The sequence below is a fragment of the Sceloporus occidentalis genome, unplaced genomic scaffold (assembly GCF_023333645.1).
Source record: "Sceloporus occidentalis isolate IW3139 unplaced genomic scaffold, rSceOcc1.0.p SCAF_3, whole genome shotgun sequence".
Lineage (NCBI taxonomy): Eukaryota > Metazoa > Chordata > Lepidosauria > Squamata > Phrynosomatidae > Sceloporus > Sceloporus occidentalis.
Genome location: NW_028316983.1, coordinates 94,605,589 through 94,632,901, shown reverse-complemented (window position 1 = coordinate 94,632,901; position 27,313 = coordinate 94,605,589). Strand labels below are relative to the sequence as shown.

General features: G+C 40.1%; 1 protein-coding gene across 9 annotated transcripts in view; it reads right to left on the bottom strand.

The window, feature by feature from the left end:
• NEXN (nexilin F-actin binding protein) overlaps positions 1 to 27,313 on the bottom strand; it is a 49,783-nt gene that overhangs the window by 5,429 nt on the left and 17,041 nt on the right. For 4 of the 9 annotated variants that reach the window (XM_089515498.1, XM_089515500.1, XM_089515496.1 and 1 more), the window contains 10 exons: positions 19,541 to 19,626; positions 18,278 to 18,469; positions 18,049 to 18,127; positions 15,226 to 15,374; positions 10,868 to 10,912; positions 7,922 to 8,119; positions 7,554 to 7,733; positions 4,137 to 4,322; positions 2,538 to 2,735; positions 1,798 to 2,019 (listed from right to left, as the gene is read on the bottom strand). In XM_089515498.1, the coding sequence (XP_089371624.1) occupies positions 1,798 to 2,019; positions 2,538 to 2,735; positions 4,137 to 4,322; positions 7,554 to 7,733; positions 7,922 to 8,119; positions 10,868 to 10,912; positions 15,226 to 15,374; positions 18,049 to 18,127; positions 18,278 to 18,469; positions 19,541 to 19,567 (1,476 nt within the window). In that variant the 5' untranslated portion in view covers positions 19,568 to 19,626. The remainder of the gene's footprint in view (positions 1 to 1,797; positions 2,020 to 2,537; positions 2,736 to 4,136; positions 4,323 to 7,553; positions 7,734 to 7,921; positions 8,120 to 10,867; positions 10,913 to 15,225; positions 15,375 to 18,048; positions 18,128 to 18,277; positions 18,470 to 19,540; positions 19,627 to 27,313) is intronic. The other 5 variants (XM_089515502.1, XM_089515505.1, XM_089515503.1 and 2 more) reach the window with 4 other exon arrangements.

The window sequence follows — 27,313 nt, the reverse complement described above, 5'->3', positions numbered from 1 at the left end:
ATAATAATAATAATTAATAATTTGTTTTATTTATATACCACTATTCCAACGATCATAGCGGTGAACAGCAAGTAAGCTAATTAGCAAGTAAGCTAATTTGCCCCCAACAGTCTGGGTACTCGTTTTAGCTCCCTCCTCGGAAGGATGCAAGCCTGAGTCGAGCTTGGGCCCTTTGCTGGTCTTGAACTCGCAACCTTGTGGTCTTGAGTGAATGGCTGCAGTACAGGCATTTAACCACTGCGCCACCAGGGCTCCACAATCAAAATTCTCCCAACAGATGACCACTCACCCTCTGCTTTAAAACCTCCAAAGGAGAAGACTCCACTACACTCTGATGTAGCATCTTCCACTGTCAAACAGAAAGTTCTTTCTAATGTTGAGGTGGAGGAGTCCTGTGAATGTGGAAAACCCACCAATAAAAAAGCCCTATTCTTTTAACCTAAGACAGCACCTCTCTAGGAATCTCCAGGTCCTCCAGTGCAACTCTATGGTCAACATCTGCCAGAAGTTGATCATAAAATCATGCTGGAGGACCTACAAATGGCTAGAAAAGAGTTTTCTCTAGTAACGGCTAGGTTCTCCAGCACAACTCTGTCAGCTACTGGCAGAATTGCACTGGAGGACCCAGAGATTCCTAGAGAACATATTAATCAAATCCACAAATAATCAAATCCATAAAAGTCAAAGCCACAAATGTGGAGGGCCAACTATACATGTTCTATATATTTGGAGGGAATCTACTTTTGTTCTGTCTGGTGTTTATCACTTGTGCATCATATCTAGTTAACTTTTCCTCATATCCAGCAATGACAGCTTGCCGCCACCTTGAAAATAAGCCAGTCTATGTACTTTTTATTCAGTCCCACACTGCTCTTACCTGCTATAACAAAGTCCATACATATGCTTCCATGCTCTACACTGTAACTCTAATTAGGACCAGCTTGTCCTGCTTCACATTTTACTTCTTGTTTTTCCTACCACCATGCCAGGTCTGCTAGCTCTTCCTTTTTGCCAAGATCCCATTTCAAAAGGTGTTCATTAGAAAGTCAGGGCCTTCATCTGTACTTTTAAAGCTAAGCTATCAGAAAAGTCACCAAAAACCATATTGGTTATATAGCTCAGAATATGCTGCCATAGCAGGTCCTGAGAGGATTCAAGGATCTCACAGGATTCCCACATACTGGAGGTGATTTGCAAGATATTAATGTAACTATTCAGCATAGAAGCCAAATATTAAAGAAAGCGACAAACTTAATATGTTTCAGATGTAAACAAGGATTATCTGCATGCAACATCTAGTTGCCCCAGAGTACTTCTTCATCAAAAGAGCTATTTGGTTCAGTCAGTGAGATTCTGAGGAATATCTCAGTGTAGAATCAGAATCCTAATTTGCTAAGATATGGAAGTATGTTTATTTATTTCATTTTATATGCCTACAGTTGTATTGTCACTCTTTTCCCATGGGTCAACTGCATTCTGTAGTAACATCTAAGTCTGGTAACCATAAGGGAAATTTCAAATACTTGTAATGACTACAATTCATTATCACAATGCCATAGGATCCAGTTGTGGTGACGTAATTAACCATGTGGAAATACAGATTCATACCAACTATGCTTCAGTGCAATCTTTGTCTGGTAGTGGCTATACATACACTTCTAGAATCCAGTACATAATAATCACAGTCATTAAAAAAAACCTGGAAATTGCATGCAATATGTTGTTTTTCAGCAACATATTGCTGAAAAATTAAGTAACTGCAATTTTGCTCTCGGCATTACAAAAATATCAGCATACCTCTTGAAACTTCTCTGCTTCCCTTTCTTTTATTTCCTGATCCATAGCTCTCCTCCTTGCTCTCTCTTCTTCAATTTTTTTCTGTATTTCTTCTTCAGACAACTGCCCAATTTTTTCAAACTTTTTCTTCAAATTCTTGGCTTGAATTGAACCACTTCTTTTCAATCGTATTAGCTCTTCATATTCTCTGCTAAGTTCAAAGGTTTCACACTCCTCTTCCTCCTGTTAAAAAAATATGCCAATGATATTGGTAGTTGAACAATTTCTGCACTACCTGCTTCTATGTATGTTTCTTATTAAGAAACTGTTAACAATGCTAAGATCCATTAAGTTCAACATGGACATTCACTTGAGTGCATTTACAACATCTTGGCTCTTTATGTAATCCACTCCTAGCTGTGACTTCAATCCTGAGTTGCCCCTCTATGAGCAAAAAAGTGATACTAAGATTTGTTCATGGGAATTTAGGATTTATGGCCAGAATCAATATGTTATTCAAGGTGCATCCCATTATTGCTTCTAGACAGAATCAGCAAAAAGCCAAAGAACAACAAAAACCAGCCACCAAGAAACCCTACAAACCTACTTTGGAGGGCTGGGAAACACTTGCAAAGAAGGGTGAGGGGGTTGCTGATTCTGAGCTTTAATTGGATCCTGGCCCAGGACAGTCCTTTTCAGATTATGAATACTCTTCTCACCCAAGAAACAAGTGAGGAGGGCAATTTAAGTAACAATCAGACCTCTCCCATTTCTTGTCTGAGCTGTTCAAATTCTTGCTTTTCCATTTCCAGTTTTTGTTTGCGTTCTTCTTCTGTGCGTCGCTTTTCTTCTTCCATTTTTTGCCTCAGTAATTCTTCAAAGTTGATTTCCAGTTTTCCAGGTGTGAGAGATTCTTGGGACACAGTTTTTGACATAGGCGAAAGCTCATCTTCTAGGCCCTGTTAAAAACAATTTATTGCCTCACTAGTTATAGGTTCAACACAAGTTATCAGCCATCATTAAATTATAATTTAGATAACTGAAGTGACTGAAATCTATAATTTTCTAGAAAATTATATAGACTAACTTGCAGTCTCATGCACAACTATGTTTAATGATAGTTGTGATACAGCTGCTTTCTAAACTAGGGCTCCGGTGAGAAACACTGCAGAAAATATGGAAGATCATTGCTGGAATCCTGTTGGTGAGAAACTCCAGAGACACCTGCATACATCCTGCATACAAACTAAGAGGTATTCAGTCCAGAAGGATGATGAAATGCAGCTAGATGCTCTCTGAGTGCCCCCCACCAGTCACTAAATAATCACTAGGACATGCTCTGGCAACTGCGCGTGGGGTGCAAGGGGCAGCGCATCCCATTTGAATGAATGGGGCACAAGCATGCGCGGTATTTGGCTTATGCCGGGGGGGGGGGTCCGGAATGGATCCTACACGTAAGCCAAGGGTGCACTGTATTGCTCTATAGTAATAAATGAGAGTGCATATTAGCCAACTGTCAGAAATCTTTAGCTCTAGGTATATGAAACCTAGACACCCAACAGTTGTATCAAATCCCATGGGGACACTGGACATATGCACCTCAGAGATGGAGAAATATATTTGGGGGAGGACTAATTAAACATCGTCGTCATCATCATCATCATTATCCCACCCTTTTCCCAAAACTGGGACTCGGCGCAGCTTACAAGATTAACAACAGTGTAATTAAACTTTCTGTAGCCTGCAGTGCCATCTTCAGACAGTAGGTGCCAGAACTTTCCTATCTAGGAAGGCGGGCTTGGAAGAATGATTTCTCCACAAAGCTGCTCCACAAAATTCTTCAGACTATTCAGAAGGAGACAGAAATGCTGCCTGATAAAAGAAGATGGACAGTAAGCCTGAACAAGTGCAAGGTGAAGCAAAAGTCCAGGAAAAAAGGGGAAAAAGTGAGGCAGGAGAAGAGATCCGATAGGAGAGCACTATGCTGGTGTTGGGATTATGGGTTTCTAATTTATGCAAAGTTGTTACAAATAAACGAATTATCTTACTCTGTAAAACCAGTCATTTTACCCCCTGCCAGCCTCACTTGAAGAGCCAGCATGGTATAGTGGTTTGAGTGATGGACTAGGACTCTGGGAGACCAGGATTCTCCACTTGGCCATAGAAACTCACTGGGTGACCTTGGGCAAGTCACACTCTCTCAGTCTTAACGGGAAGCCATGGCAAATCAATGATTATGCTATGCTATTGGGAGATGTAATTCAGCAACATCTTGAAGGCTGAATTTCACCCACCTCTAATGTACTGTCCAGTACAGCCATGTGAAAAACAGACATCAGAGTAACTGCTATATTACTTACCATGTTTTTTCTGGCTTCAGCAAATGCCTTTTTCTCCTCTTCTATGCGCCTTCTGGCTTCTTCCTCTGTCCTCCTTTTTTCTTCTTCTTGCCTCTGTCTTTCTAATTCCTCAAAGGTAAGTATCAGTTTTCCAGGACTGAATTCCTTGACAGAATTTTCAGATTCATTATCATCTTCCTCATTTATCTTTGGGGGAGGGGGGGACAAATTGGAAAAAAAAGCTTTTAGATGAACATTAGTGTCGCTGCTAACACTGAAATATGAAAATTAGGAAGAAAGGACTTCAATATTTAACAATATAACACATGCAGAACTTATTTGAATTGTGGTGCTGGAGAAGAGTTTTACAGATGCTACAAAGACAAATGAATCAATCCTAGAAGAGATGAAGCTTGAGCTCTTATTAGAAATGATGATGACTAAATTGAGGCTGTTGTACGTTGGAAATATCATGAGACAATACGGCCCGTTACAAACAGGCACACTAGCACGGACTCAGTCCGTACTAGGGTTAGAAAGGGGCGTCTCTTCCAGACACCTCTAACCCTAGTATGGATGGAGTCCGTACGAAATGGCGGCAACCGTTCCACACGGCCACCACCATCTTGACGTAGTGGACACACTGTGTCCGCACATGGCATCCCGGAAATGACGCCGCGAGTGCGCGCTTCAGCACTTGCAGCATCTCTTCCGGGACGCAGGAAGGAGCGTGATTTTCACACTCCTTTGCAGCGTCTGGGAACCGCACCGTTTGGCTGCTGCGATTCCCGGACGTTGCAACCGGCGGCAGCAACAGCGGCGATCTGTAACCCACCAATGATTCATTTGGAAAAGACAATAATGTTTGGTAAAGTGGAAGGCAGAAGGAAAAGAGGGATTTCAGGTGGATTGATTCAATCAAGGAAGTCGAGGCCCCGAGTTTGGAAGAGTTAAGCGGGGCAGTTGATGGCTGGAGAATTGGGAGCATTTAAAAGCCCACCCCTCATCAGTTTCAAAAAGCCTGACGGCGCAATAATGTTTAAACCTGCTGCTGAAAGAAGAGCAGGGATATACTTAAACATGTAGGCAACATTTGTATTCTTGGGTTTTTTACATTTGCTGAAGCTAAAGCAAAAGGATCAATGGCCTGAAGCACACGGGCAAAAAGCACCGGCTTCGGGCTGCATTGGGGACAGGGCATGCAGATGACGCACGTCCCAAAAGCAGATGGAAGCTGTGTTGAGAGCATGCCCAGTCAGGAAAAAGCTGGCCCAAAAAGGAGCAGCAAAGAACCACTTCTTCCACCATCTCGTTTGGAATCGCCAGCGTGGTGGGCCGGAGCCAGAGGCTGCTCCAAGCCGATGGTCTGCTTCACCCCCAAATTATAAAAATGTGTTAGATTGAGACATTGCTATCCAGAATGTTCCTTGTCCATGGAATGCTTTTGATCTGTCAGAAAATCCACCAACCAGAAAGAGGAGGAATGTAAATTCTGACTACCATGTATACTTGAGTATAAGTCGAGAAATTTATGCCCCAAAATTGACCCTAAAATTTTGAGGTAGACTTATATCAGGGTCAATACATCAGTAGTGCTTAGAAGGGTCCTAAAGCAAGCAAGCCTGATGACCCAATCTCCATTGAACACCAGTTCCTTCCCCCTCCAATCCATTTTGCAATCCTTTGCGTTCGATCAGAAAACCTCTCCATTTAAGTCCACTTCCTGCTTCCTTTGCTCCGTTTTGCAAGACCTGAATTCCTATGGGAAAATCTCCCCATTTAAATCCACTTGATTTTTTCTCTGCTCCGTTTTGCAAGACCTGGACAGGTTACACACCGCCATTAAAGTACGCGCAGAGCACGTACTAGGGTTAGGGAGGTGTGGTGCTTCCGCACCTCCCTAAACCTAATACGTGCTCTGCGCGTAAAAAATGACGGTGGCTGTTCCAGACGGCCACCGCCATGAGGATGTCACGGCCGCGCCCTTTGTGCAGACCAGGAAGGAGCTCCGTTTCGGAGCTCCTTCCTGGTTTGCGGCGCCGCTTTGCGTCACTGGGCGCAGCCTTCAGACAGCTGCGCCCAGCGAAGCAAGGGAGAAAGGGGCCAAGCGGCCCCTTTCTCCTTCTCCCCATCGCCGCGGGGTGTCCTTGGGGCTTGAAGCCCCAAGGACACCCCTTTTCAGGCTGCGGGGAAGCGGCATTTTGCTGCTTCCTCGCAGCCTGAAAAGAGGTGGATCGGGGCCTCAGCGGCTGCTGTTCTGGCAGCTGAGGCCCCGATACACCAGAGAAAGGGGCGGGTACAGCCCACCCCAAATGGGTGGTCTGTAACCCGCCTTGGTTTCCTATGGGAAAATCTCCCCATTTAAATGCACTTGCTTTTTTCTCTGATCTGTTTTGCAAGACCTGGCTTCCCATGGGGAAAAAAATCCCCATTTAAATTCACTTGCTTCTCTCTCTGCTCCCTTTTGCAAGACCTTGCTTCCTATGGAAACAACTCTCCATTTAAATCCACTTGCTTCCTTTCTCAATCTGATGTTAAAACCTCTCCTCCAGCACCTGGGAATAGGTTGGGAGAGCTCCACATAAGGAGAAGGAGGGATGGAAGTGGTGTTTCCCCCTTTCTATCCTTTCTTACAGCCTCCAAAGTTTTACCCTTGACTTATCCACGGGTCATATCAAAATCCAGGATTTTGACCCTGAAACCTTCCCTCGACTTATACATGAGATCGACTTGTACAAGAATATATACCGTAGTACTCCTCACCCCCAAACCACTTTCCAAACTGTTCCAAAGGATTTCCTACCTCTATGCAGCAGAGGCTTGAATGATGTAACAGACTTTCAAGGGCACAAAGAAATCAGCACTTCTCTTGATAATAAATACACTTGTCCCTCCATATTCGCTAGGGTTAGGGGCACAAGAGCCCCGTGAACATGGAAAAACCATAAATAACAAAAACACCATGTTTTTACCTGAAAGGACACCTATCTAGGAATCTCTAGGTCCTCCAGTGCAATTTTGTAGTCAATGTCCGACAGACACTGACCACAGAACTGCACTGGAGGAGCTACAAATGCCTAGTAGAGTATTCTATCTAGGATTCTCTAGGTCTTTTAGTGCAACATTTAGTTAAAGTTGACAATAGAGTTGCACTGGAGGACCTAGATATTCCTAGAGATAACATATTAATCAAATTGGTGAATAATCAAATCCGCAAATATGGAGGGATGAGTGTATATACTGAGCAATATTCCACTTAGGATGCTCTGCTAGCATAATTGAAGCTAGAACCAGCCCAATGTTTTGGTCTCCTATTTAGTAAATATGTTACGTTATATTTATTTTTATAGGTCTAAGAAATGGAAACTACTGAGCCATGCACTGAGTAAACTTTTTTTGATCTTCCTTGTATACTGGAACATAGCCCTACATGTTTACCATTTGCTGCCTTGCTTCTTCAAAGGCACGCTTTTCTTCTTCCAAACGTAGTCTTGCCTCCTCTTCTGCTTGCCTCCTCTGATGTTCTTGTCTTTGTTTTTCCAGTTCCTCAAATGTTAATTTCACTTTACCAGGAGAGGGAGAATCTTTTCTTTCACCATCAGGATTTTCTTCTTCATCCTGTACAGAAAATTTATTACTCAAGACTTAAACCTTCATGATAGTAATGTACACACTTAACATCTCTCCTTTCCATGCTCTAGAGCCCACTTACCTGGAAGTGAGTTACCTTGTAATCAGTAAGCCTAACTATCAAGTAAACATGCTTATGATCACCATGCAAGGGGTATTTCCCCCAGTTTGCTTACCACATCTGGTGAAAAATATATGACTTCCCTGAGAGCTTGCTTTTCCTGCTCATATCTCAAACGTTTCTCTTCTTCAAGTTTTCGTCTTTCTTGTTCTTCTCTCTCTCTCTCTAGGTCCTCAAAACTTATTTTCATCTTCCCAGGTGTTTTGCTAGGTTTTACAGGAACTACTGTCACTAGCAAAGAATCATCACCTTCCTGTTGTCAAAAACAAATGTTGCCATGAACATCTGGACAGTGCAGCTACTACTGCCTGTGAATAGTTGCAATTCCACCAAAATGTTCACTTTCCTGTAGAGTGGGAGACCAGTCTGTGGCCACTGTAGAACTAAACCAGCTTCCAATGGTCAGCTAGCCTTTAGATAGTAACAGGATATTGGGGAAAGATTAACAGAATGTCTGGCAAACATTCATAAGAACCTTGAACACATATTGCACTTGGATTGCACTTTTGAATGATGAAAAAGATAATGAATGAGTTAGATACACATATTTCAATGAGCATGGGCTCCTTCCTTATGCGGAAAAGATCTGGATACTCCTGCTGGAGGAAGAAGGTGTTTTTGTTTCTCGTTGCTCCATGACCGGTAGAAAACTACAGCAAAGGGTTGGACAGGGGAAGGCAAATTGATAAAAAGTATATTTTCCCCTTTTATAGGTTACTGTTTCATGAAAGGAACTCTGCTCATGAAACATTAAGATTATACAAATTACAGATAAATCTGTGTGGTCCTTACAACCATCCTGCAAGGCAGGACAATGTTGTTCCTATATTGCTGATAGAGAAGCTGGGTTTTGCTTAGCCCTGCCCAGTAAGTTCATGACAGAGGTTATATACCAACTGGAGAGTCTCTCATTGTTAAATCAGTCTGCTACTATATGACATATGCTTATACAACTTTGACTACTAAAGGAATCTGTTCTAAAATGTACCTAGCTTTTTCAGAAACAGCCACCACAGTTAGTACTGCCCTAAAGCATAAAGCATAAGGAATAAAGTTCTCCTGAAAACAAGTTAACAGTACCGTCTACAATACTAATTCAAAGTATCTTCTCCTCAAACATTCAGTTCAGTTCAGTTCATTCCACTAAAAATTAAGTCCAGAGAGAAGCAGAGCATCCCATTTGCAAGAGAGATACCAATGACAAGGTATTAAAACTGATGGGAATCATCTTAAGGAGACTGACATGTTTAAAAATGAAGCATAACCTGCAGCATCTCAAGCATTAAAAAAAAAAACCAAAACAAAATCAGAAACCAAAGTTGCATACCTCTTTTAAATGCTGATCTTCGACGAAATTTCAATGAATCAGATTAGATATGGTACTCAGCATTACTGAGAAATGTCCTGTATCTAACATTTATTTTATGTTAGTTTTTTAAAGAATGTAGAAATGTCTTAAAGAGTATCTTATGGGAAAGGCATTCATAATATGCATCTTTAGTTGATGTGGCCAAAATGAAGCACTATACTGCAATATAAGGAGCCACCCCTCAAGCACAGCTGTGCTACTCAAGGCTTTAAAAATCATACGACAATGATCATCACAGCTCTTTAGGGTGCATGCAAGAAATGGGTCATATGGATTCTTAATTACATACTGGGGCAGCAGCACAGAGTCTACAGCAAAACTGCCTAAATCACACAGTAGAGCCTTGCAGCAGTCTTTGTGTGTAACTGAATGCACCTCACCCTTGGTGCATAAGAAATTACACCATGTAAAAGCTATCATCTGGTTGACTACCAGCAAAACAGAGTTCTAGCAGCAGCTATGAAATCATGGCAAGGTACCTTAAAATTGCTAGTTAACCTCTTTTGTGCTAAGATATACGTGCTCCTACTTAACAGTATTACACATTGGGTTGTTAGTGCATTTGCAATTTTAAAAACTACCCAAGATGATAAGCAGTTCTCTTGTAGGTACACCAGAAGTGTCATTTCTATCCCATGCTTCTTCCATTCTTGTACTCAAAGTACCATGCACAAAGTGGCACTCACATCCAAACAATGACCAAACCAACACCTACTCAGCTTAACCGGGGTCTCTACAACCTACCTAAGTTTTAATTATTAAAATGGTATCAATTTACATGAGTAAACTTAAGTTCTAAATGATCCTGCAACTAATTTTAATATAAGAAGCTCTGGAGACTTTTATCCTTATAAATCCTTAGAAGGGGAGCTTAATTAATTGTAAAAGCCTGAAATTTAACTGACTTCAAAGCTTTTTCGTGAGTAATAAATAACATGACAAGACATATTTTTGTTGTATGCCTGTTGAAATGTTTGTATGAGCATTACTAAATTTTAAAAAATGGGGAAAAATTCAACCAATAGCAGATGAACTTGTAATCCTGTTACTGTAAGTAGGTATGCTTCACCTGATACGCTGGTACCAGGATAGCGCTATCTGAATATACCCACTTACAATGCGAATGTAATGGTATTACATAAGTGCAGACAATAAATGGAATAGCCGTTTTGGTTCTATCAGATCACAACCTTTTCCTTGGAACAATATAATTCAAGACATTCCATCTATTCAATGCCAACAATTCGGTCATTCACCAGCTTCAACCAATGACAAGATCAACCAGCAGATGGCAGTTCAGAATTCCCCTCAAACTATCACAAATGTTCAGAGTCTAAGATAAATATACGTTTTTCTTTCTAGCAAGCAAAGGATAAAGCACAGTAAATAAAAGTCAATAAGTCAACAAAAGATAACACATAGAATATAGGGAGTAACAGTAATTCTGAAGTTACATTTACCCTAGACACCAGAGACAATGATCAATCTGAAAATATTCTGCTATCCAATCTGATCTCATCTTTCCCAAAATGTTATCCAATACTCACAGAGCACTTTAAAAACATCTATTTCTACAGTAATAACAATGAATCATATATAGGCGAATGTTTCATTGTAAAGAAGTCTGATTACCTCCGATGACGATTCAGTTCCCGAATTGATTAATTGTTCATCAATCTATTAAATAAGAATTTTACACAACAGTGTTACTTTGGTTCTTTTTCTTTCATAAAATGAAAATATTGTGCAAATGGGTGAGTGATTATAAATCAAGAGATGACAATAAAAAGTATTAAATATGATACGCCTTCAACTTCCAATGCACACATGTAAATCTATGTGACTCCTGATCAGACATTTCTCTTCGGATAATACATCTCAGCTCCATCAGAAATTCAGGTGTCAGCATGCCTTACCTTCATCCAGCATGATGTAGTGGATTGAGTGTTGGACTGGAACCCTGAGTCACCAGGGCTTGAATCCCTGCTTGGCATGGAAACCCACTGGGTGACTGTGGGCAAGTCAAACTCTCAGCCTCAGAGGAAAACAATGGCAAACCTGATCTGAACAAAGCTTTTCTAGAAAACCCTGCCATAGCCTTAGATTTGCCATATGGTGGAAATGACTTGAAGTCACACAACAACCTCCAACTCCATGGAACAGTTGATCACCTACCAAGTCAAACCAGAGCTGATAAAATTTACTTCTGTGGACTGTAACTGTGGCCATACCTAGCAGATTCTAAGAGTTGTAATCCAAAGTATAAACTTTCCATAAACTGCATTCTCCCAGCCCAATGCAGGGTATGCAGCCAGGATTTTGAAAGGTATAGGGCTTTTTAACCCAGCTGACTGAACGAAGCCCACCAGCTTACAACTGAGGCCTTGTTTTGATACTCTTAGCCAAGTTGGGCTATATTAGTGAATCACAATATGTGCAGGTTTGATAATGAGTGAGCAGGGAATGCCTTTTTATTGGAAAGTATGGTTTCCTGGTATTCTCCCTATTTGTTTTGTGATCTGAAAAGGAGGGCTGAAACCTATAGTCACAGATATTCCATGTACACATAAACACAGTGCAGCCCAGCTTTGTTTCCTTCCCCATATCTAATGTGCTAACCAGGTTGAGTAATGTATGACCAAAGCTTTTACATGTTTGTTTGTTTCTTTCAGACATTCGTATATCATGCTTCATCCAGTTTAGATCATGTGTGCACAGAATATACACACTCAACTTTGAGTAATATATACAATGTGGTGTACATCCCTTAAAAACATTCAGAAGCTATTAAGCTCTTGCTTTCTCTTTATTGAGGCACCATTAATGAATCTCACATACAAGTGACCTTCACACCTGGGAGGACTCTACCCCAGCATGCCTCTCAACTACAAAATCTAGGATGTAAAGCCATCCTGAGCAGATCCCTCGAATTCAGTGAAACACACTGGGATCTAACTAGCAACAATCATTTACCACAGTCTGCTCATTTACACAGTTATTAGTGAAGTACTTTAGTTTACATCATGACAATGCTAATAATACTCCAGGGAAATCCTGGTAATTACAGTTTACTCCGCAACAATATGTATGCCACTACATTTTAAAACAAGATAATTCCAAGAAAATAAAGTTTCCACTGAAAGAGTAATGACCAATTTAATTGTTACAGCTCCAAGGTTACAAAAATGTTTTTTTTGTGGGGGTTTTGGGTTATGTGGCCATGTTCGAGAAAAGTTTGTTCCCGCAAACCCCACAAATAATTATGAATACCAGCCATGAAAGCCTTCGACTTCACATTACCGAAGTATCATTGCAAAAGATCCAGGGCAAGATTCCTCATGGCATATATAGTACTTAATCCAAATACCATGTCTCTGTTATTATATGAATATCTGTCATTTTTGTGCCACCTGAAATATGAAGTAATGGCTTCCTAAAGCTGCATACAATCAAAGCAAGAGCATTGTATCAGCTTTTCAGTGGCTTCCATGTGGAAATACTAATGTCTAAAGGGAACCATATAATGAAATTAATAAGAAGCTAACAGAAATGCTTCATAATATGACTACATGTGTTAGTCTAGAAGTGGACAAGTAACCCAAAGAACTAGGGGCCTTACTGTTAACTCAAGATGCCAATATGGGCAGTTTCATTTATTGCTGGCAAGATTGATCATAAGGAATGCTAAAGCATCTAATGGTATTTAATGTCTAGTCATGAGCTGTGACTGTTTCCATAAGACCTAGACAACAGTCATCAGTGAGGCCATAAATAGCATGTAGTTAACTTTAGGTCAGGGCCATTTTAATCACATGGCTACATTTCATCCCATAAAAACAAAGCAAATTTATTTTATTTTATGTTATTGGAATTATTTTTTACTACAAAACCTTAGAAATGCCTTTGAACTGGAAGTTGTTAGTTTCAAGATTCTAGAAGTCTTTTAAATTGTACAAATCCTATAAAGGAAATCCATATGCATTTAATGTTATACCATACCTGACCTTTTGCTAAGTTCATATTAGTGGACAGTATTCTTGGCTCTGTCTCTAGTCTTTTAACATGTTGTGCCTTACTGGCAGCACAATTTTATTACCAGTTTTCTACTGTCACATGACAATATGATCTAATAAGCAACCTTACTCACACACAAAATCCTGTCTTTTTGTTGAGAAACCTCAGTCTCAAAAAAAGATATACATATCTTTTGGTATTGGGGTTCTGATAGATGCCATTCTCTGGGAAAGAGAACTGTGTTATAGAAATTGCCTACAGTATCAACAAATAAACTAAGAAATTAAAACTTTGCCTAATGATTTGGGTGTTGTGAAGCTAGAGACAATTACCTTCTAGTATTCAGCTACAATGGGCCCTTGGTATCCACTGTGGTTTGGGTCCAGGGCCACCTGTGTATATCAAACTGTGGATGTTCAAGTCCCATTATATACAATGGCATAGTAAAATGGTGTCCCTTATATAAAATGGTAAAATCAAGGTTTGCTTTTTGGATTTTTTTTTAGCTGTGGATGGTTGAATCCATGGATACAGAGGGCCAACTATACTAAATTTACAACTGGATCCAGATTATCAGTGGTACAGTTCCTCCCATGGGAACTCTATTGCTGGAGGTAGGTGGAGAAATGGTCTATCTTCCATAGTTTTCTGTAGGCTTTCTGGGATCTTTTGCCTCTGTGCCCTTTTGCCTCTGTGTAAAAGGCTGCTTCGAAGGCCAGGAGATAATCCACAACAGCAGAAGAGGTGGGACAGGGGACTGCAGGGGATTCAGTAAGACGGTTCTTCCCACCACCATTCTAGGAAGAGCCTTGGATTCTGTGTCTTTAAGATGGTGAATACACTTTGGCTATCAATCCAAACCGTAAAGGAGCTATCCAAAGTGCTGAACTGTATCGCTAAAACAGGTTTGGCCCCTTAAATAACTTCTTTAAAAATCTAACTAAAATCCAGAGCAGATTTACAATCTTCCTCAACTGTAGGCAAATAGACCAAGTGTTTCAATGCACAGAATAACCAGATAGTAGGACACACACACACACACACACACACACACACACGGAGTAACCTTTATCCAGAAAGCCATTTTTCCAAAATCCAAAACTGTCCATTATTTCATAGGTGGTTGAGATAGTGATACCTTTGCTTTTTGATGCTTCAGTTTACACAAACTTTCATGCATAAAATTATTACAGATATTGTGTATAAAATTAACTTCATGTTGTATCTATAAATTATAGCCAAAATGTAAATGAATTCCATGTTTAAACTTGGGTTTCATCTCCAAAATATCTCTTTAGTTATACAGTATGCAAATACTCCAAACTCTGAAAAAAGCCAAAAGCCAAAACACTTCTGTTCTCAAGCATTTCAGATAAAGGATACTCAGCCTGTTACACACACACACACACACACACACACACACACACACACACACGGCTCTCGTATTGGAATTAGTAAATGCAATCTTGACATGTTATTTTTTTTTTAAATGATATACAAGCATCTGCAAGAGTACTAGCAGCTACATCCACTCCATCTTCCACTTGCCCAGACTCCCATGAGGTTTACCTATCAATTTTCCCAAAAGAAAAAGTTACCAAATGGATACTTCTGTAGTGGTGGTGGACAAATGTTATTCACATCACAGGGTCCAACCCAGAATAGAATTTCAAAGTAAATATCCAACATTCCATTTCAGGTTCCGAAAGGATTTCAGGAAAGGGGAGCAGAAAGTCTTAAAATAGACAAATGGCCCATTGGAGGCTTCTGGAGACACATTTTTTGCTTGGTAGGGTGCACACCAGTGGCCCTGGCACACTACCTACAGATTGAAGGGTTCCTGCCTCTTTTATGCCACATGATGCATCAAGTGTTCTATGTCTCAGAAGCCAGAAGTGAATAATTATTGTACATTCATAAAATGCATGGCTATTTTTTGTATTTGAAAGATAGTCTATTAATTACTATAGGCATACCGCTTGTGCTTTCTTTGCCAGCTCTCTCTGAATTTTTCTTTTTTCTATCATGTCTTGTTCAATTCTCCTCTGCCTCTCCTCCTCCATTCTTTTTCTTTCTTCTTCTTGTCTCTGTTTTTCCATTTCGGCAAACTTTCCTTTGACAGTTCCTATGAACAGCAAAGGCAAAAAGCAAACTTTCAGTTTAATCTCAGACTCTCATGTGTTGGCAACAATGGGGGAAATTATTCTATAAAAACATAGGCTTTTATTTTAAACCAGGCGTCAGCAACCTGCGGCCCACGGGCCGCATCCGGCCCGCGAAGCCTCTAGGACTGGCCCGCGCTCGCCCCTGCCGCCGATTGCGCCGCCGATTGGTACCGCTCCGGCTGCCATTTTGTTTTTTAAAATGGCGGCGCCCCTCTAGGAGGCCCAGGGCGCTTGCTGCAGCCCTGTTCCAGGGCTGCAGGGCTGCGCCAGCCCTCCAAATGGGCTCTGCCCTCCTCCCTTCTCTCTCTGCCCTTCGCCCTCCTGGCTCCGTTTTCCTAGCTCTGCCCTCCTCTCTCCGCCTCCCTCTATGAATAGAAGAGTGTGGAGGGGAGGGAAAGGAGGAGGTGGCAGAGAAAAGGAAAGCGAAAGTAAGAGAGCCAGCCAGCCAGCCAGCCAGCCAGCCGGAGCAAGCCACTGAAGAGGTTGGTTGATGCATGTATTTTCCTCTGCTTGGTGACTGTGATTTACTCTCCCTTGGTATCTTTGCAACCCCCCCCCATGCTCCTTTGGGCATGCTTTGATTCTGATTTCCTGCATGGCAGGGGGTTGGACTGGATGGCCCTTGGGGTCTCTTCCAACTCTATGATTCTATGTTTCTCCTATGCTTTGTGACTCCCTTACTATCTTTGCAAACCCCCCCCCCCCATGCTCCTTTGGGCATGCTTTGATTCTGATTTCCTGCATGGCAGGGGGTTGGACTGGATGGCCCTTGGGGTCTCTTCCAACTCTATGATTCTATGTTTCTCCTATGCTTTGTGACTCCCTTACTATCTTTGCAAAAAAAAACCCATGCTCCTTTGGGGATGCTTTGATTCTGATTTCCTGCATGGCAGGGGGTTGGACTGGATGGCCCTAGTGGTCTCTTCCAATTCTATGATTCTATGTTTCTCCTATGCTTTGTGATTCCCTTACTATCTTTGCAAAAAAAAACCCATGCTCCTTTGGGCATGCTTTGATTCTGATTTCCTGCATGGCAGGGGGTTGGACTGGATGGCCCTCGGGGTCTCTTCCAACTCTATGACTCTATGAGGAGAGAGGGAGAGAGAGAAAGGGTGGGAGGGTGGGAGTGAGAGGGAGGGAGGAAGGGAGAGAAAGAGAGGGAAGAGAGAGAGAGAGAGAGAGAGAGAACCACAGCCACTGAGCCAGGTGAGAGGTTTGTTCATTGGGGGAGGGGGGTTATACTACCTGTGCCTTTGTGTTTTGAGACAGTGGCATGCATTTTTTGCTGTTTTGTGGCCTTGCCTAGTAGCTTCCATCCTTGCAAATACTGCTATTATTATTGTTGTTATCCCTTGGTATTCTCTTTGCAAGATCCCCCCACATGGACTCGCTTGCACTTTTCTGGGTTGAGACAGTGGCATGCATTTTTTGCTGTTTTGTGGCCTTGCCTAGTCGCTTCTTGCAAATATTGTTATTATTATGCGGCTCCACCCCCGGAGGGTGGAAACTCCACCCCTGACATGTGGCCCCGCCTCCAGATAGTGGAAGCTCCGCCCTGGCATGCAGCTCCGCCCCAGAGGGTGGAAGCTTCACCCCCGTGTACAGCTCCGCCCCCAGAGGGTGGAAGCTCCACCCCCGGCTTCGGCCCCCCAGTTGTCTGAGGGACAGCAACCCGGCCCCCGGCTCAAAAAGGTTGCCTACCCCTGCTTTAAACTGTCATTACTGGCACTTGGAGCAGTGAAGGGCCATAAAGAAAAAGTAGCCAAAATAAACAGATTTATAATATATTTTTTCTAAAATTAAAAAATTAAATTTAAAAAGGCATTCTTAAAACACCAGAAAAATGACGATCAGGTATTAATCAGGCACTGCAGTACAATGAAGGGATGTAAAAAAGGTGTACTCTCAGCAAGAAGGGTAGAAATCTGCCCTTGGTAGATTTCACTTCTACAAGATAAGGAAGCTGTGTGCCCACAGAAGGTCCCTCTCACTGTGTTGTCCTCAGACTCTGTTTGAGCCATTCTCCATCTTCCATGGAATCCTCTCTTCAGGACTGGTAATCATCACCCCTCTAATTCCCAGTTTCTCACTATCCAGCTTTTCACATTGCACTGGGTTTGTGTGTGTGCATCCATCTTTGCATATTTCTAAATAAAACTTTCTTGTTCATTAAAACACGAGTCTCTCTGCAGTGAGAACTGGTAAGCATAGGTGGAAAGATCCCCAAAGTCACCCAACCTCTTGCAGGCCTCCTTTTTGAGCTAATAATTCCCCCCAAATACCAAGGAGATGCTGTAATTGTTGGTGAGGACCCTAGGTCCCCCTGCCTTTTGGGTAACATCTGGAGTAACAAAGCACATCTAGGAAAGAAGGAAGGAACATAAGGAAGGATTTAAAAAAAGAAAAGGTACATAGGCACTCTAAATTAGTTCTGAAAGCAGGTGTGTAAGCAGCAGAATATGGCCAGAACACAGAGATATGCTGTTTGTTGTACCTGTTAAAGGATGCAACTAGATCCTTCTGCATTAGTGACAGATGTCTTGAAATTAAGAGTCAAATAATTTGTAATATCAAAACATGGTTGAGGGGGACCAAACACTCAACAACTATGGACTTTAACTTTTTAATTCTTACCTGTCAATTTTGGAACGTAAGCTTTTTCTACTTTACAAGACATTTCTTCTTCATCATCAGAAGCAAGTAGTTCTTTCATCTGAATAATGGGTCAGAGATATTAATGTTGACTGTCATTTAAGACTGAAATCAAAACTCTAGAGCTTCTTATAGGAAAAAAAATATATACAAGTGTCAAAGTATTAAAGGAAATAAAAGTAACAAAACAAGTATTTGCAAAGGAAATGACCTCCTGCTTTCGCCTGTTCCATTCTTTCTCTCTAACATATTGTTCTTTTCTTCTTTGCTTTTCATCTCTAGATCGCCTTTGATTTCTTTCTTCCCTTGCTTTCTGCATGGCTTCAAATTTATCCTTTACATCACCCTTTCGAAGTTTGGGCACATAGGACTTTTGGACAGGTTTAGATGAAGAAAGCAGAATCTTTGTGAAGGTGTGAAGAAGGGAAAGACAGAGAAAAGATGGTAGAAGCAGAGAAATTACATAGAGTATTAGACAGAATGTGAGACTACAGAAGCACAGATATAAATGGAATCAAGGTTTTTGTATCCAAAGCTGCATTATCCCATACAAATTTATACTTTTTCAAAAACCAAAAGAAAGCATCTGGTCTTTTTCTTTTCTTTTTCTTTTTTCTTTAACCATTAGCAAGCATAGATCTTTGACAAACAAAACTCCTGAAATTATGCTCATATAACCACTCAGTCTGATCTTTCCATGTACAATGTTAAATGTAGATTTTGCAGTCAATGTTATCACCTCACACAACCACAAGGCAACATGTTCACTCTCCTATCATCACCATTGTCATCATCAACAACAACTTTAATGCATTCCAGTTCAATTGTGAGACTGTAGCAGTCTACTTTGTCTGTTTGGACCTAGTTTGTTTAACACACAGAGGGCTTTAAGCCCAGATAAATCTGTAACTAATAACTGAGCTATATATGGCTATATTTTCAAGATGGTCTCCACATGCACTTTCAAAAGCATGATTTAAGAGAGACCAATAGTGCATAAGTATGGAAGTTTTCAAATACAGTAGACGTTGACTAAATGGCTACCTCATTTTGAAGTCGAATAACCCATCATAAATGAAAACCCTAAAAAATATTTTTAAACCCTACTAGAAATGCATCCAAGGTTTGGGTGTGCATTTTTCAAATACAGTAGATACTGACTTTCTAAATGGCTATACTTCTTGGAAGCCATACAACCCAGGATGAAATGAGTATCCCATAAGACCTTACATCACATTGTTGTATGTTATTTGAAAATTGTTGTTTTTAAAAGGTATAAACAAATCATGATTACTGATGCCTATCTATCTACCCAAACACTAATAAAACTCTAAACTGTGTGTCTTCCTTCCCTAGCAACTTTGTCACTTTTTTAAGAGTTATAGGTCTAACCCTCTTAACAGGACTTACTTCAGGTTCATATAATAAAGCCACAATTTATTATGATTACTTCCCCTTTAAATCTCTTACATACCTCTGCCTTCTGTGCAACGTCATTCATGGCTATGATCTGTGATCCAGTAACAGATGGGTGCAAAAATGTATGTTTTCAGTTTTCACCTTTATAAGAAAAAAAATCGCCTGAGTAATATATTGTAACAGAGCTTTTTAATAGTAATCTAAGGGATAGCATGCATACTTCAGTATCTATGTGCTGCAGGTATGGACTGAATTTTGCCCTGTTTAGATTTCATTCACTGGACATATATGCTAGGATAGCCAGGTTGGATATGGGATGGAGTTCCTGTAACCTGTATCCTGGAAAGATCATGGTGCAGGACAAGGCACTGTAAAGCTCCATCAAGTGTGACTTCACTACCTATCCTCCCCAACTTCCAGCCACAGCTGTCCCATCCCAGCACAGCTACTGCCTTGTCAGTGGAGAGCAGAGGGAGGGAGCATAGAGGAGTATCCACCTCTGTTCCTGTCACCAAACTCTGTTCGTATCATGGGATGGTCTTTGTGCCCTCCCCGCTCTCTACTGGGGGGCAATAACCATGTTGGGAGAGGACAGCTGCAACTGAAAGTCAGAGTTTGGAAGTTGACGGAGGACAATTGCTTTCATGGAGCTTTAGGGTACTTCACCCTGCTCCATGATATATTCAGGATTACATTAGAGGAAGCCCATCTCATATCCAATTTGTTAATTCTAATATAAGCCCATAAACATTACCTGCTAAGACAGAAAGCAGGGAATTCTTCTGACATGTTTTCTTACGAACTTCCATCACTTGATCTGTAGTATCTAATGAAACCTAGTAAGTTTCTATTCTTTTTAAATAATGTGACTGCAACAACCAAAATGAAACTGAAGGTCATATGATAAAGTCCTAAGTGCGGCAATAAGGCAGCAAAAGAATAAATACGCTCCAAAGTATGAAATACTTCAGCTGTTCTTGTGATAACAGTTTATTTGAAATGTTATCCTATGCTAAACCAAAAGCTTATGGGACCTTACAGGCTGACAAATGCAGTGCAACAGATGTTTGCATGGCCCAGACTTACTTTTTACAAATATTATCCCCCCCCCCCCGTTTTTTGTAATGAAGTCCACCATAATACCATTTTATTTTCTTCAATTGATCTTTCTTGTCCAATTTCTCATATTGCATTGAACCAACTTTACTACAAGTCTCTGAGACTTTGTTAGTGCACAACCTGCAATCTGAGAAGACTTTAAATATAATATCAAAGATTTATTTAAAAAGCTTAATAGAAATACAGAAACTACTTGAAGACCTTGTACGGAGTCTCTGCCAGAGCAACTTCATATCTCCATCTAATAGGACTGTAGTACTGTATATACTTAAAAATCTAACCCATGAATTTTACAGGTGGTATCATTCAGAGGGTTTTTTTATAAAGAAAATCAGGAACACAGTGTTGCAGAAAACCCTCCCCATACATGAAACATCACTGGATTCAATGCTTATTTTGCACAAAAACAGAAACATTTAAACCTGACCAAGTGTAACAGCTAAAGAAAATAAAATGGCTTTCTTGCCTTCCAGGAAGGAAGGCACAAGCCAGTGCGATTCAATCAAAGACTTTGATTAAGGTTTATTATTTGGCTTTGTATTACAGTGGACCCTTGTTATACGCTGGGATTTGGTTCCAAGATCCCCCATGTATAACAAAATTGGTGTATGCTCAAGTCCCATTAAATATAATGACATAGCAAAATGGTGTCCCTTATAAAAAATGGAAAATCAAGGTTTGATATTTGAAATTTATACTTTTTTGAAACATTTTCAAACTGTGGATGCTTGAATCCATGTATAAAAAATCCGTGTATAAGAAGGGCCAACTGTATTTATAGGGCTATACAGATAAACAACCATTCTAAAATACAGTTATCAAAATCTTAACAAGTCCATTTTATAAAGTGGATACAGAATGAGGGAAAAGCTGCACACAGACTCCTGTGTGTAAGATGAATTACTGCTTCATCTGAGAAACTCAAGTGTCCAAAATTACCTGATGAGTCCAGTGCTCCAACCAGATTTTACCTTTGAAATCAACAACACACGGATCAACTCAGTCTCTAAGGCCCATTCCCCCCATTTCATCAATATTTTTTTCCTTTTATTTTTCCTTTGGTTTTCCAGCCTACTGCCAGTTAAATCTGCATTATGATTAAATCCTTGCACCAGTTGCTGAGAAGGAAGGTGTCTGAAAGTATTCATCTGCAAAAGCTTTAATAAATAGCAATTTTGAACTGCTGTGTAACTAAAATTATTTACTTAGCTAGAGGTCTTGCCTTAGTCTAGCCACAGATACTATTACAGTACTTACTAATAGAACATAGCATGTATTTGGTGGTCCATGGTGGTTTGTGTGTTATTTATTAACTATTTATTCAATCCAGGAAAGATAGAAGTATTGTTGATCAGGAGTTCTGTTGAACCAGGAATAGGTGTACAGGCTGCTCTTGATGTGACTGAATTTCTTCTGAAGCAGTAAGCTTGCAGTCTGGCAGTACTCCTGGATGCCTCCCTTTTGTGGATGCCCAGGTAGAATAAATAGTTTTCTCTGCTTCATCCTGCACACTAACTATACCCCTCCCTCCTTCTCTTTAACTAGATGGCGCCTCAATGATTCCTTTTTCTAGACTCCTCCAATTTAGTCTACAGTTACGTGTTCTACATGGAGCTACCCTTGAAGACTGACCAGAAACTTCAACTAATTTCAAATGCAGATCAGACCAACTACATTGTACCAACTACATTGCCTGCTGTTCTGTTACTGCTCCCACAACTGTGCTTCTATATCTATGACTACTGTAATATAGTTCTCTATCAGTGCATCTCAAGAAGTGAATGATATCCATGAAAAACCCTGTCAAAATAATTCAGCCTTAAAGGTGCTTTTAGATTTCTCCTTCCTCCCCATTTTTTTCCCTTTTTGTCTTCCATTTTTTTCTACTTTAAAACAAAAGTGCTAGTTCTAACCTTTAAAATGTATAATGATCTGGGATCAGAATGAAAAGACTGATACCAACAACAACAATCCATAAGTATAAGTGGTCTAATATGCGTAGATGAAATTATAGTTACCTAATATATTTCAAAGAAAAGTAAATAAAAATAATAATGAAATATTACTTCAGTTGTCATCCTTCCATGGCCAGAACACAGGAGGAAACCCATATCTTATCAAGAAAGTTCATAGAATACAGCCTAACTCTCATAAAGAGAAAAATGAAACACATTTGGTTTTAAATGGATGTGGAAAATGTACAGAAGGGATCCAAATTACCCCTATGAAGCCTTCAAGGCAGCAGATCTGGATGCAATTATTCCCTTTTAAGAGTGATTTTACTACAAGAGGGTTTTACATTGTCAGTCCTAAAACAGGATGTTGCTATGAAGCTCCCTCTTTGGAAACTCATCTAGGAAAATAGTCCAGTGCCTACTATTCAACCAGAAGGTACCAGCCAGATTCACTTGAAGATTAGATAGCATGCATACTGCTTTATTTTGTTACCTCTCTTGAACATATAATGGAGACAATATTTCAGTTTTATAAATAAATGTTAGCTCCTACTCCCTGTCCCTGCGACAAGCAGCAAATAAGATAGTCCATGCCCTGATTCCCACTACCTTTTACACTGAATCGCAAATTGGTGTGAACTGGTTCAAATGACCCTGATTCCCACTTGAACTGAATCACTGAAGCAATTTGGAGAAGAGGGACATGCGCTAGACCCATTTGGCCTGCATCTTTTTGATGCTGATTTTTCCCGCATCTTTTTGGATAAATCGATTCAGTGCAAGTGTGAACCAGATGCGGATCCGAATCGATTTAAATTTGCCCTTCGACTGGCTGGAGCGGGTTCATTTTGAATCAATTCATTCATGAATGTGAACCACAAGTGGGTTATTTTACAGGGAAAAAATGCGAACAGGGCAAATGTAGTGTGAACCACGCTCCGCTGTTGAATCTATCCATCGATTCGGATCGCAAACAGATTTATCTGTAAGTGGGAATGAGGCCCATGCTTTCTTTCCTAGGATTACACATGTAAGGAGAAATAAAATAAAAACACTTTTTCTGTAACAGGACCAAGCTCTCCTTGTGTTGCCTATATTATCCTGTGTCCCCTTAAAGTCCAAACTAAACATTATATGGAACTACAGGGATTATAAACCTCACTTGATGGTTTGTTAAAGAGTAGAATTTAACATTCTTTCTATCTTTTCCTCCACAATACACAAGACTCTTTCCCCTTTAGCCCTGTAGCATTTCAGAATCTTATTTTCCCTTACACGTCTGGCTCATTAAAAGCAGCTTGGGAAAGTGATTTTAAAAACAAAGCAAATCAAACCACAGATCTCTATACAGGGATGGAAAGACCAAAACCAACCACCTTGCCACTTTCCTGTTCCAAAATAACCTCTCTCAAATCTTTTTTTTTTTGGGGGGTGGGGGGAGAAATATTTCCTGAATATTTCCTGCCAGTCATAAAAAACAGAAACATTATTTACATGTAAGTATTATTATTATTATTATTATTATTATTATTATTATTATTATTATGCTTCCTATTTGAGATTGGGGACATACTCGTAATGAGTGCTGCATATGATTTGTGACACCTAAATTAGAGTGTATGGATTGATAAGAGCAGTTACAGCATGGTTCCCAAACTCTAGTCTTCTAGCTGTTTTGGACTTCAACTCCAGAAGCCCCAGCCAGCTTGGCCAGCAGTCAGGAAATCTGGGAGCTGAAGTGATAAACATCTGGAAGACCAACATTTGAGAATCAGTGATTGTTATATTATTGCTACATGGTTTTGCCATCAAATGGGTGTTTTTCATAAGACACATTTTGAAAAAGTATCTGTTCTTTTTATTCATTCATGATGTGACCCATGCCTACTCTTTTAAATTTTTGAATTTTGAATACTTCGTATTTTTATATGTTTTGCTAGAGTAAATTACACACCATTGTCTTAAACCTGTCATGTAGCTAAATCATTCCACCTGTTGGTCTATGGCCACAAAGAAGTAAGTTAATATAAACCATCATGGGATCTTCACCTTTTCTCAACAGTTCAAAAACCTTTTTACCAAATTAACACAGGATCTTTCTTTACAGTCATGTATAACATGCATTATAGCCTGGGGAAATCTTAATAGAAGGAATAAGCTCTTTAGTATAGGATAGTAAATTCTTTAATAGTCTGATTTTTTTTCAACAGTGTGTTATTTGACAGCTATAATTATTACATCCACAATATTATCTTTTCTGCTGGGTGAGTGATGGGTGCAAGTATTGTGTAGCCTAACAGGATTGTTCTGGCTGCTAAAAATAACAGCACATAATAATAGTTGGGATGTGGGGAGGAGCGAATAGTAAGGTGGGCCTCACTTACAAAAAGGGTGTAGTGTACAAACCAGACACAGACTCCTGGTAATAACCTATTTTAAATAACAACTAATTCTGCTCCCAACAACCTGGTCCATCTTTTGCTGGGTAGCCTTAAGTTGCTACATACTTTCACCCAAAACATAACAACAACAACAACAACAACAACAGCAGCAGCAGCAGAAAAATCAGTGGCACAAATAACTATAGAGTCAGGGTGAAAACTAAACAGAGATACAGGGTAGACTGCCAGTTGTTATATGTCAAATGGAAGTAATATTATTCTGCCTTTGATTCCCTGGCACCAACTATCTACAGTTCCAGCTCCACATGACACATTTGAAGTCTTGTACAGTTAGGAGGCAAACGTAACAATAAATGGTACATCAGTTGCAAAAGGGTTTTGCAACACCATTGAAATTAGCTGAAAGACAAAAGTTGGTAGCATGAGTTTTCATAGACTTGAGTTGTGTCTACTTCCACAGATGCAAATGCATCTGAGGAATACAATCAGGTCTACAAAAGCTCATGCTATCAACTTCTATTTTTCAGTTAGTCTCAAAAGTGCTGCAAGATCCCTTTGTTTACTGATTTTCCAACGATGTCTTTGAATAATTGGGGCAGTGCAGGATTCTCACAGGTGTGACTGACTCAGGAGACACACTTTGGGAGATCATGGCTGAGTCAGAATGGTCAAGGTCAGGAACTGGAGCTATAAATGCTTGGAGTGACTATGCAAGAATACAACGTGTAGAGACTGAGGGCTGAAACAGATGACCTGGTAAAGCTGGCTTCTTGCTGGTTTGGGGGTGGCGGCTTCCAGATGACTTGCAGGCATGGCGTTTAAATCCATTCCCCCCAGAGCCATTGAAAAGCTAGCTCTAGCAGCAAAGGGGCAGCTTTTTTTGCCCCAAATAGGAGAGGATTTTTTCCGTTCCTATTTGGGGCAAAAACTGGCTGGATTGAGGCTGTGGTGTGTGGTTGCCACAGCCCCACCTGGCTTTCTATAGGGCCATCTGTTTCAGCCCTGAGACAGCTTTTAATCTTCATTATTCATATTCTTCCTGATTGCACCCATCCCATAATCCTGATCTTTCCCACTTTCCCTTCTGAATTCTTTCAATGTCTCTTTAGTTTCCACCCACGACTTTCTACCTATCATCCAGTAGACAGCAGCAATACTATCTTGCTAAAAACATTTGGAAATTTTCATTGTGAAGTAATTTAAGTTTAGAATTATAAAATGTCTTTATGCAAACACTAATGAAAGCAAGAAAAGAGAACAATCCAAAGGAAACAAGTAACGGTGATAATAATTCACACATTCTGATTCTTGCCTTAGAAAAGCAACAGTTATGTTTATCAGAACAAAAAAAAACTGATTTCAAGAGGTCTGTTCTGAGTTACTGCTAAAAGTTGAAAGCTTCTATTTTTAGAAAGATACAAACGGAGCTGCTCCTCCCAAATTGGGAAGTAGATGAATGACACCAGCTGTTTCCAGTCACATCAGCTTAGATTCAGACTTTGGTTTACAGTGAGGGAAACCACTTTGGCTCTGCAAAATTTGGATTTTATATATTGTAGAAGAGTTAAGGGAAATGAGGTCACAAGGGCTGTTAATGGTCCACAAACTTTATTATTTTAAAAAGCCCAATGCATTTCAGCCTTGCCACGAATTGGCCTTCTTCAGGGGCGAACTATAAAATAAATAAAAGTACATTGATCATAGTAGCATCTATTATCTATACTATCATATGCGTACCCATTATCAGAGATTTCTGGAGTTGCAGTTTCTGAAATCTCTGATAATAGATATGTATATGATAGTAGGGATAACAGATGCTATTTGATGTTTAAGACATTATGTTTTAAGAGATTATTTATGTCTTGTCCTAATACCACAACTACAATAAATGTACTTTCATTTATTTTATAATTAGCCCCTGAAAAAGGCCAATTTGTGGCAAGGCTGAAATGCATTGGGCTTTTTAGACTATCAAAATGTTACAATCATACTTAAGTAATTTCAGGAGTATTCTCTGATTTGGACACATTGGCAAATGTCCACTTATAATTTAACAATTCTTTGTAATAGAAATGATGCAGCATCCTCTATAACAATTTCAACATATGATCTCCCAACAAGGCTCTCTGGAGCCATCAGACAATTGATGCGCTTATTCATGGAGCAGCCTTTTAGTGAAACATCACATTTCACTTCATTCACAATCATTGATTTTGATCAAGAAACCCAGCATATGTGCTCCAGGACTGTTGGCCTGGATTAAACATATCCACCCTCCCCAAATGTGTCAAGGTATACAGATTATTTTTGGTTCTGCCTTCTGTGTCTGAGTCAAGTCATAATTCCACTGTT